The sequence below is a fragment of the Pongo abelii genome, chromosome 2, assembly GCF_028885655.2.
Source record: "Pongo abelii isolate AG06213 chromosome 2, NHGRI_mPonAbe1-v2.0_pri, whole genome shotgun sequence".
NCBI classification, from domain to species: domain Eukaryota; kingdom Metazoa; phylum Chordata; class Mammalia; order Primates; family Hominidae; genus Pongo; species Pongo abelii.
In genome coordinates, this window is record NC_085928.1 from 97672027 (window position 1) to 97684296 (window position 12270).

The 12270-nt window shown below is 39.6% G+C and overlaps 1 protein-coding gene across 8 annotated transcripts in view; it reads left to right on the forward strand.

The window, feature by feature from the left end:
* TASOR (transcription activation suppressor) overlaps positions 1–12270 on the forward strand; it is a 60777-nt gene that overhangs the window by 22567 nt on the left and 25940 nt on the right. For all 8 annotated transcript variants that reach the window (XM_024244356.3, XM_009238892.4, XM_054552030.2 and 5 more), the window contains 3 exons: positions 18–121; positions 11950–12022; positions 12110–12181. In XM_024244356.3, the coding sequence (XP_024100124.2) occupies positions 18–121; positions 11950–12022; positions 12110–12181 (249 nt within the window). The remainder of the gene's footprint in view (positions 1–17; positions 122–11949; positions 12023–12109; positions 12182–12270) is intronic.

The following is a 12270-nucleotide window of genomic DNA, read 5'->3' on the forward strand; positions in this document are numbered from 1 at the left end:
TATTTTTCTTATGTCAGTTTTGAAGAATGGAATGTATTGCAGCCTTTATGAAGTTGTAGAAAAGACAAGAATTGGAAGTAACATGGAGAGTTTACTGCAAAAACTAGACAGAGAAAAACTTGTGAGTGAAAGGTTTTTGAATGTTTCTCATTCTTTCTTACAAATATGCATATTCATGTGTGATCATATTAGTGTTTCAGTTTATTTTTGCCTCTGAAAGTACCATGAGGTGTCTGTCTGTTGCTGCTGTTTAGTTAACAGTGTTTTACTGTGGTTCTGGTATTCTTTTATTTGGGCCATGGTATTGGAGCTTGTGCAAACCAGTCTTTCCCATGGAATATCTTTTTTTTTTGGAAACGGAGTCTTGCTGTCTCACCAGGCTGGAGTACAGTGGCGCGATCTCGGCTCACTGTAATCTCCACCTTCCTGGGTTCAAGCAATTCTCCTGCCTCAGCCTCCCGAGTAGCTGGGATTACGTGTGCACACCACCACACCCAGCTAATTTTTGTATTTTTAGTAGAGACGGGGTTTCACCGTGTTGTCCAGGGTGGTCTCAATCTCCTGACCTCGTGATTGGCCCGCCTCAGCCTCCCAAAGTGCTGGAATTAGAGGCGTGAGCCACCAAGCCCAGCCCCCATGGAATAGCTTTATTATACTTTGTGATTAAGAATGTGATTATCAGGCCGGGCATTGGTGGCTCACGCCTGTAATCCCAGCACTTTGGGAGGCCGAGGCGGGCAGATCATGAGATCAGGAAATCGAGACCATCCTGACCAACATGGAGAAACCCTGTCTCTACTAAAAATACAAAATTAGCTCGGTGTGGTGTAATCTCAACTACTCGGGAGGCTGAGGCAGGAGAATTGCTTGAACCCAGGAGGCAGAGGTTGTGGTGAGCCAAGATCGTGCCATTATGCTCCAATCTGAGCGACAAAAGCGGGACTCCATCTCAAAAAAAAAAAAAGAAAAAAGAAAATGCAAGAACAATAAACTCGGTGAAGTTGAGGAGATAAAGGAACACTAGAGTAGTTGGGGGAAAGTAGTAGGGACCTGTGTCATACAGCGTCATTCAGGCAATGTTCAAGTGTTTGGAAATTTGGATTTGATCCTAAGAGGAGCAGATTTTGAAGGGTTTTCAAGGGTGTGCATTGAAACTTTGAAAGTGTATGCAACATAAGATCTGTGTTTTGAATAATTACGTTAGTTACTCTAGAGAATAAATTGAAGAGGGGAGATGAGGTAGAAACTTACATTAGAGGGTGATGGCGGGTGGGATGACAAAGGTAATGATCAGATTTATGGGATATTTTTGAGGTAAGGTCCAATTTAATACTGAAGTGTATCTAGTTTGGGTAGAGGGATTGGGTCAAACATCAGATTGTGATGGATTGAGAAGTGAATGGAAAGTGAATGTGATGCCAATATATGTGGTTTAGCTGAAGGCGAGGAGGTGGTTGGAGAGAAGGGAAGTGGCTGTTCCAAGGTTTCTTTTTTTCTTGCTAAATGGTGGTCGGAAGTTCCAAGAAAGAGGGATACAACTTTTTTGCATAGGTGTGCCATTTAATACAAGTTTTACAACAGTTGACTTTTTACTTCTCACTTTGTTGAGCCTCAGTTTCCAGGTAGTCGAATGGCAGTCAAATATCTTTGAGTTTCAGAACGTGCAACTTCATGTTTAATGGCTACATATAATTTAATTATTTTCATATATATGTGCTTAATCAGTCTCTTGTTTATAGATGGGATAGTCAGATTGACGTAAAACTTACAGGCAGAGTTATAAAACCCTTCCGAGTCTTTGACTTACAGGCTAGAAACCTTTCAATTAAATGTCCTAGAATTAACACACACACACACACACACACACACACACACACACACACACACACACACACACACACACACACACACACACACACACACACACACACACACACACACACACACACACACACACACACACACACACACACACACACACACACACACACACACACACACTCTTCTTTCTCTCTCTCTCTCTTTTTTTTTTTTTTTTTTTTTTTTTTTGAGACAGACTCTCTCTCGCCCAGGCTGGAGTGCAGTGGCGCAGTCTCAGCTCACTGCAGCCTCCGGGTTCAACCTTCCTGGTTCAAGCGATTCTCCTGCCTCAGCTTCTCGAGTAGCTGGGATTAGAGGCATGTGCCACGACACCCAGCTAATTTTTGTATTTTTAGTAGAGACGGGGTTTTATTATGTTGCCCAGGCTGGTCTCAAACTCCTGACCTCAAGTGATCCACCCGCCTCGGCCTCCCAAAGTGTTGGGTGAGCCACCGCGCCCGGCCCTTCCTTCTTACTTTCTCACTGCATATGAACCTAATTTTATGTTTATATTACATGGCTTGTTTTCTTCTGAAAGCCTGACTACAATGGAAGCATTCCTCATCATCAAAATCTATTCAGTTCCCGAGTTCAGAAAGTGAAAGCCGGGATAGTAGGTTTGGATATGGAGAGATACTGAGTTACTCAAATCTATTTGGTTCTTGTGTTTCAGAGAGTGAGTATTGAGAATTCGGACAATGAGGCATTCATCAGAAAATTACAATAGCTTTTCAGTTACTGATAGTGAGGATCAGGATAGGAAAGATGGCATTTAATTCCTCACCTGACCAAGTATTACATTATGTTCATGGAAGACTGGATCTTTTCCCGAATCAAGAAGTAAAGTAAAATCCTAGATCTTAAAGGTTGCTAGCATTCCACAAGGATACACTCCCAGAATCTAACGTACCTAGGAATTTTGTGTAGCTATCCGTTTTCCAGCAGGCCTCACTGGGATTATTCCATCTATAGCTACTTTATTCATAGTTCTCTTGATAATGAGCAGTGCATTGAGGAATACTGATTTTTAAATTTTGTCCAAGAAATGCACACAAGGTTTTCTGAATCAGAGACAGATTTTGTGAATACCCCACAGTAAGTAAAAATGTATTGGCCCTCCTTTGCCCTAGTCCTTAACTCCCTAGGGCATGCAGGCCTAAGCCACTTGTCCTGAGTAGCTGCATACTACATAGGTAAGAGATGGGGACAAATACTTTTTCTTTGCTTATAAAAGGGAAGAGGCAGCTATTCCCTCCTATCCTGAATGTGTCTCTTTGAAATGTTATGAATATTAACTCCAACTCTTTGGTATTTGAATAAAATCGCTTCAGGAGCCATTTATTTAGTCCTCTTGGACCAAGAGACATTTCCAAATTCCTGGAAACTCATTCCGTACTGAAATGTAAATGCCTAGGGAGATCTCCATAGTCTTGGCACCTCTGGACTTAACCTAGGAACCTCTCTTTGCTGTAATCTCTTAATCTACCCCACTTGATGCTCTCAGGGAGATAAAATAAGTTTTATTATTGTGGAGCAGAGCAATTAACTAGATAAATGACTACAGATCTAAATCTTAAGGTATGCGAAGAGTAAAATATTTGTGGGGAATATGAAAGCAAACATTCCCTTATCTTTATATCATATACATTTTTGTATATTAGAAGGCTAGGACTTTTTGCAATAGTACTTAGAAATCCAGGGAAGTTTTCTTTTCACCCAGGGAGATGATAAACGAAATAAGATTTTATTGACTTTTTTTTTTTTTTGAGACGGAGCCTCGCTGTGTTGCTGGGCTGGAGTGCAGTGGCGTGATCTCGGCTCACTGCAATCTCTGCCTCCTGAGTTCAAGTGATTCCCTTGCCTCAGTCTCCGGAGTAGCTGGGATTATAGGCGCTCGCCACCATGCTCGGCTAATATTTGTATTCTTAGTAGAGATGGGGTTTCACCATGTAGGCCAGGCTGGTCTCGAGCTCTTGACCTCATGATCTGCCTGCCTTGGCCTCCGAAAGTGCTGGGATTACAGGTGTGAGCCACCATGCCTGGCTATCTCGCCCTTTCTTTAGTGTATTCTTTTTATTTATTTATTTTTTTGGACAGAGTTTTGCTCTTGTTGCCCAGGTTGGAGTGCAATGGTGTAATCTCGGCTCACCGCAACCTCCTCCTCCTGGGTTCAAGCAGTTCTCCTCCCTCAGCCTCCAGAGTAGCTGGGATTACAGGCATGCTCCACCACGCCTGGTTAATTGTGTATTTTTAGTAGAGACGGGACTTCCTCCATGTTGGTCAGGCTGGTCTCGAACTCCTGACCTCATCATCTGCCCGCCTCGACCTTCCAAAGTGCTGGGATTACAGGTGTGAGCCACTGCGCCCAGCGTAGTGTATTCTTTTAATAGAGTTTTAGAATTTTCTGGATACAAGTCTTGCTCATTTTTTATTAGATTTACCCCCAGCTGTCTTACATTTTTTGATGCTTTTGTAAATAGTATTTTCTTTCTTTTTTTGGTGGGGGGGACAAGAGTCTCACTCTGTCACCCAGGCTGGAATGCAGTGGTGTGATCTCAGCTCACTGCAACCTCCGCCTCCCAGGTTCAAGGAATTCTCCTGCCTCAGCCTCCCGAGTAGCTGGGACTACAGGCGTGCACCACCATACCTGGCTAATTTTTTTTTGTATTTTTTGTAGAGATGGCATTTTGCCATGTTGGCCAGGCTGGTCTTGAACTCTTGACCTCAAGTGATCTGCCTGCCTCAGCCTCCCAAAGTGCTGGGATTACAGGTGTGAACCACCACACCTGGCCCGTGAATAGTATTTTCCATGTTAGTACATTTTGTGTTTCTTGTATATATAGAAACGTAATTGATATTTACATATTGATTTAATGCAGATCAATGTAAAATTTGAATGAAGTGTTTATTTTTGTACATTTTTGGGGGTTTCTATATAGAATTCATTATCCAGAAGGTAGATTGGTTTTATTTTTTTCCTCTTATCTTTATAGTAGTCCCCTATTATCCTTGGTTTTGCTTTCTGTAGTTTCAGTTACCTGTGGTCAGCTGTTGTCTGAAAATACTAAATGGAAAGTTCCAGAAATAATAAGTTTTAAATTAGTTTTCAGTAGTAGCCTAATGCTGCATCACAATGTCTATGTCATCAGCCTCACTTCCATCTCATCACATAGGCATTTCATCATCTCACGTCATCATAAGAAGGGTGAGTACAATACAATAAGATTTTGAGAGAGAGAGAGAGAGAGACCACATTACGTAACCCTTATTATTATATATTGTTACAGTTACTCTATTTTTTCGGTGGGGGGACAGGATCTCATTCTGTTGCCCAGGCTAGAGTACAGTGGTGTGATGTGATCATAGCTACTGCAGCCTTAAATTACTAGTTTTAGGTGATTCTCCCACCTCAGCCTCCTGGGTAGCTGGGCTGCAGGTGTATACCACCATGCCCAGCTAGTTTTTAAAATTTATCAATTTTTTAAAATTTTTAATAGAGAATGGGGTCTTACTGTGTTGCCCAGGCTTGTCTCAAACTCCTGGCCTTAAGCAACCCTCATGCCTCGACCTCCCAAAGTGCTGGTATTATAGGCATGAGCCACCATGCCCAGCCTGTTCTATTTTATTATTAATTATTGTCGTTAGTTTCTTAGTATGCCTAATTTAAAAGTTAAACTTTATTATAGGTATGTATACATAGGAAAAAACATAGGATTTGTTACTATCTGTGGTTTCAGACATTCACTGGGGGTCTTGTACTATATCCTCTGCAGATAAGAGGGAACTACTATATACTATTTCTTTTTCCATGTTAATGTGCAGTCTAGGATCTGTACTAAGAAGTTGAATAAAAATGGTGATTTTGGGCATTCTTGCCTTCTTGATTTAAAGAAAAAAAAGCCTTATAACATTTCACCATTAAGTAGGAAGTCCACAGTAGTTTTTTATGTTTTAAACTTTGCTGCTTTATTTTTTTAACCATGAATGGATTTTGAATTTTAGCAGACGGTTTTTGTTTTGGGTCGGGGGTTGCATTTATCAGTCTGGTCACACAGTATTTTAGGGTTCTGCAGAGAAACAGAACCAATAGTGTATGGGGGGGGTGGTATGTAAAAAGAGATTTATTGTAAAGAATTGGCTCACACATTTATGGAGGCTGACATGTCCCAAGATCATATCTGCAGTTAACAAGCTGGAGACCCAGGAGAGCCAATGGTATAGTTTCAGTCTGAGTAAGCAGGTGCGAGAACCAGGACTGCCAGTGGTATAGTTCTAAGGCTGGCAGGCTCAAGACTCAGGAAGAGCCAATGTTTCAGTTCAAGTGTGAAGGCAGGGAACAGTTGACATCCCAACTTGGAAGACAGACAGGAGGAATTCTCTTGTTGTGGGGGTTAGGGTTTGCCTTTTGTTCTATTTAGGCCTTCAGCTGATTGGATATGGCCAGCCTACATTAGGGAGGTTGGCCTGCTTTACTCAGTCTGTTGGTTGTAAACTCATCCGAAAATAACTTGACAGGAACACCCAAAAAATATTTGATCATATACCTGGGCACTCCCTGTCCAAATCAAGTTGACATAAAAAATTAACCATCACACATGGTATTTATTCTGTAGACCTACTAAGGTGAGTTATATTTATAGTTTTCCAATATTAAACTACCCCTGCATTGCTTGTATAGATACTACCACCCCGCCCACCCCTGCCACAGTTTTAAAGTAAATTGTGGGGTTTGGCTTTTGTTTAGGAATTTTATATCTGTGATGATAAATGAGATTGACCTGCAATTTTCCTTTCTTATACCATCTCTGTCTTTTGTTTTTTGTTTTTTGTTTTTTTTTTTTTTGAGACAGAGTTTCGCTCTTGTCTCCCAGGCCAGAGTGCAGTGGCACAATCTCAGCTCACTGCAACCTCTGCCTCCCAGGTTCACAGGATTCTCCTGCCTCAGTCTCCCAAGTAGCTGGGATTACAGGCATGCTCCATGACACCTGGCTAATTTTTGTATTTTTAATAGAGACAGGGTTTCATCATGTTGCCCAGATTGGTCTCAAACTCCTGGGCTCAAGTGATCTGCCTGCCTCGGCCTCCCACAGTGCTGGGATTACCAGGGTGAGTCACCAAGCCTGGCCGACTTTTACTTTTTTGAGACTTGTTTTGCTATTTCTGTCTTTAAATCAGAAAAATAGTCAATAAATACTCAGTTGTAAGTACTGCTTTAGTTGCCTTTCATGTTTTAATGTGCAGTATTTTCATTATTCATTTCTAAGAAATTTTTATTTTTTAGTTTCCAATTTTTTTTCTTAACTTTGATATATGATGTAGAGGTATGTGTATAGGGAAACAGGGATACTTTTGTCTTTTTTATTTCTAATTTAATTGCATTGTAATCAACAGTGGTGGTGATTATTTGAAATTTGTTGAGACTTTAAGATCTACTATGTGGTCAGTTTTTGTACATGTTCCTTCTGTGTTTGAGTTCTGTGTTTGAGAAAAATGTATAATCTATAATCATTGGGTGCTGAGTACACAATTCTGGGTTGACAGCTATTTTCTTGCACTTTGACTATGCTGCAGTGTCTTCTGGCTTCTATTTTTGTTTAGGGGTTAGCTCTCAGTCTAATTGTTGCTTTGTTGGTCCCCTGCCGCCCCCTGGCTACTTTTTAAATCTTTTTTTTTTTTTTTTTTTTTTTTTTGGTCTTTGATGTTTAGCAGTTACAGTATCTAGGTGTAGATTTCTGTTTATCCAGCTTGGTATATCTTTTCCTTTTATATCTGTGGATTTATGTCTTTTTTTCTGGAAAATTAGTTCTCTCTTTTATTGTACTTCTCCCTCATTTTCTTTAGCCTGTCTTTTTTAATTTTTTTTTTATTTTTGAGATGGAGTCTCACTCTGTTGCCCAGGCTGGTGTGCAGTGGCATGATCTTGGGTGACTGCAGCCTCCACCTCCCGGGCTCAAGCAGTTCTCCTGTTTCAGCCTCCCGAGTAGCTGGGATTGTAGGTGTGTGCCACCACGCCTGGCTAATTTTCGTGTATTTAGTAGAGACAGGGTTTCGCCATGTTGGCCAGTGGTCGTGAACTCCTGACCTCAGGTGATCCACTGGCCTTGGCCTGCCAAAGTGCTGGGATTACAGGTGTGAGCCACTGCGCCCGGCCTGGCCTGTCTTTTTAGGACTCTGAAGAGGCATATTTTCCACGTCTGTTAACCTTGTCTTACGTTTTCCATCTATTTGTTTCTCTGTGCTGCATTCTAAGTAACTTGATCATAACTATCTTCTAGTTTAAAAATCCTGTATTTAGCTGTGTCTCATTTGTTGCTTTATTTATTTATTGTGTTTTTAATTTCACAGGGAATGTTTTTTATTTTTAAAAGTTATATTTGAATTTTTTTGGATTTGCCTGGTTATTTTATAGCAGGTTCTTTTTAATTCTTTCAGAAGTATTTAGTGAGTACCTATTATATGCCAGGCAGAGTTCTAGGAGGTGCACATTATATTCCGGTATTCTTTGCCAATATTTTTTAACTGAAATAAAATTGACATAACATAAAATTAACCATTTTAGCCTTTTTTTTTTTTTTTAAATAGGCAGGGTCTTGCTTTGTCATCCAGGCTGGAGTGCAGTGGTGTGATCCTGGCTCACTGCACCCTCGACTTTCTGGGGTCCAGTGATCCTCTTACCTCATCCTCCTGGGTAGCTGGGGCTACAGGTGCGTACCACCACACCTGCCTGATTTTTGTATGTTTTGTAGAGACAGGGTTTTGCCATATTGCCTGGGCTGTTCTTGAACTTGGCTTCCCAGAGTGCTGGGATTACAGGTGTGCACCACCGTGCCCGGCCATTTTAGCCATTTTAAAGTATATAATTCCATTTTTTTTTTTAAGTAGATTCACACTGTTGTGCAACATCAACACTATCTAATTCCCGAACATTTTCATCTCAGAATTCACTGTACATTCCCCCTTCCCAATCCCTAACAGCCGTTAATCTACTTCTGTCTCTATGGATTTATCTGCTCTGAACATTTTATATAAATAGAGTCAAGCAATATGTGGCCTTTGGAGCCTGGCTTCTTTCACTAAGCGTAATTTTCAAGGCTCATTGATGTTGTAGCATATATCAGAACTTCGTTCTGTTTCATGGCCCGGTATTCCTTCATTGTGTAGATAATACCACATTTTGTTTGTTCTTTTATCAGTTATTTCTATTTCTTGGCTACTATGAATAATGGTGCTATGAACATTAGTGTAAACATTTTTGTGTGAAAGTGTTTTTAAACCTTCCAATTATTTTATGTCTTTAAAGATTTCATAATGGATTATTTTCCTTTTTGCATCTGATAATTCCAATTTTTGATGCCTTTGAGTGTTTGAATCTTTTTTTTCCTGCTGAATCTCACTTTAGTGTAGCTTATTTCCTTATAAGCTTTTTTTTTTTATTTGAGACAGGACTTACTCTGTTGCCTAGGCTGAAGTGCTACAGTGCGTGGCACAATCACAGCTTCACAGCTTGAACTCTCAGGATCAGGCAATTCTCCCACCTTAGCTTTCCAAGTAGCCAGGACTATAGGCATATGACGCCACACATGGCTACTTTTTAAATATTTTTTGTAGAGTTGGGGTCTTGCTGTGTTGCCAGGGTTGGTCTTCAACTCCTGGCTTCAAGCAATCCTCCCACTTCAGCTTCTCAAAGTGCTGAGATTACAGGCATGAGCCACTGTGCCTGGCCCATTGTACATGTATTTATACTAACTCTTTTTTTGTGGGGGTGGGGGAGTGCTATAATACCTTTAATGTTATCTGGAAATTTAAAATAGTAGAATAAACTAATTAAAAACCCCAGAGATTGGATTAATACCTTTTTTTTTTTTTTTAAAGAATAACCAAACAGCTAAAATAGAGGCAACAGGAGCACAATTTCCAGGATTTTTCTTTTCTGCAGAGTTGAATGGATTTCGTTGGGCTGAAGCCACAGATACAACTGCTGAACCCTCTGTCAGCCTTAGTGTTGTTTCTGATTGTAGATTGCCTGTACTCCATGGATTTCTGGAAACATTGGGCCCCCTTAAAGTACAGGAATCTTTAGGTCACTGGTAGTGGAATTTATAAAACCTAGTATTTGGAGTGAGTGAGAGATTAAAGGCATCTCATTGGTTTTCGTCAGTGAGCACAAAATATGAAAATCTTGTGCTTCCTAACTTTTTATTTCATCAACTAGGAGTTTGGACAAAATATTAAAAGAAGTATATTATCTAAAATATTTTGGATAAAAGTATTTGAAACAAAATTTTCAGGTACGTTGTCCGCTTGTAGTATACTCTAAGAGATTTAGCATGGCTATAAATGGTAGCCGTAGGACCCAGTTAAATATCTTGCAGGGCCAATACCATATGTCAGCAGTATGATGTAACTTGGCCTGAGGATTTTTAACCTTGGCCCTAGGATTTTTAGGAAACAAGGCCACCTCAGCACAGATGTAACTATTAGAAACCTTACAACAAAGTTTACCCTTACAAGAATATTTAAACTTGCTTTATAAAAGAAAGACCTGATAACTGACCCTCACAGAATCCAGGCAATAAAAATGGGGAAAGATTCCCCAAAGTTTAGAATGGTCTTCAGATGGAGACCTTCCTACTCATTTGGTCATCTGACCCCCTGACTTTATCTGGCCCACGCCACCAGCCTGCTTCCACTAAAATAAACTCCTTGAGCACCAGGTATCTAAGACTCATTTTTGGCACAGATTGAACTGAAGGAGAAGTTGACCTTGGAGAAGGTGGTCAACTAAACTACCTGAAACCCCCAAACACAATACCACTTTACTTTTGAGTGTTCAAACAATGTTTTTATTAAATGTGAATTAGTAGCACAGTTACTTTTTGTCCTCTGAATTATTAGTTTTTATACAGGCGTTGTTTACTGGAATTGTTTTAGTAGGAATTTAGGTAGTACAAGTTTCCTTTCAGAACTCAGGTATCCTTTTGTGTTCAGTTGCCATTCTCAGTTTCTCATTTACCCAAAACATTGTGAACTATTGCAGTAGCCCCTGAAATAAATTCTTTGCATTAGATTGTTTTTCTGCCTCCTGCACAGTGCTGTCAAGTCTTCTTTCTTACTGTTGTTTTAAGGAAACACTAGCTCAAAGGGGTATGCTCTCAAGGACATTCCTGGCCAACCTGGCTTCTGGTCTTTTTACAGCTAGTTCATGATCTTTCATTCCCGACTTGTCTTACACATTTATCCTAGTCTGTCCTCACCCTGTTGCTAGTGATAAATACTGTGATGTTTGTAAACTGTCCATTATAACTCACCTTTGTTCATGGTGTTGCCTCTACTGAAATGTCCTTCTACAGTCTCAGGCTCTTGTCAGTGTACCCATTCTTCAAAATCCACTTTTGATACACTTTCAGTAAACCTTTCTTGACCATCTTTTACTGCCGTAAACAAACTGTATTTTTCAATTTCTGTTATTTTGTAAATCTCTTAGGGAACTTTTCTGTCTTATGTAATTACTGGTATTTATTGTGGTACTCTCTCTACCTAATTATAAACTTCTTGTGATCAAGGATCTTGTGTTGCTTGTATTTGGATATCTCTGGGCAAATTGCCTTACATGTGAAAAGTGTTCATGTAATATATGTGGAGTTAGATTATGGCAACACATTGGGTTTGCTATTAGTCTGAACTCTTGCAACACAGTGTTTCAAAGCATGTTTTATATCTAGCATCTAGCACATTACCTTGGCCATTAATAAACATGTCTTTTGAATTGATGAAGAAAGTATTTGAAGTCTTTAGTTTGGTTCTTGTATTTTAGCTTCAGGGAAAAATTAACATGGTTTTGCAGTTAGGGGAGTTCTTTCAGTAACATTTTCTCATTAATGTTATGAAAACCAAGGAATTTTTATTTGATTGGAATCCTGTTAATCAGCAGAGTTGGTAGAAAGAGTTAACTAATTCATGAGCAATATTTTTTCTTAAAAGATGATTAAGAACTTTTTTTCTTTACAATTAGTAGAAAATGCTGTGTGTCTGCCTTATGGTGAATAATAATAAAGCAGATACAACTTCTTCCTTCCCCTCAAAATACAGGTTCTTGTTAAACCTTTGGGAGACCGAGGATACCTTTTTCTTCTCTCCCCTTATCAGATGGTTCCTCCATATGGTAGGTGGTCTCTCTTTAATTTTTACAATTATTTCTTAACTTTTTAGTTAAAACACATTGCTAATGAGTTTGGCTTCTGTTTTTTAGAATATCAGACTGCCAAGTCTCGAGTCCTACATGCTTTGTTTCTATTTCAAGAACCTAGAAGCATAGTTACTTGTAAGTTCTTTGAATATCTAAATTTGGTTACTTATAGATACTTAACATTTCATTGAAATTTTCCAGATAACTCACTAAACATTTTGTCT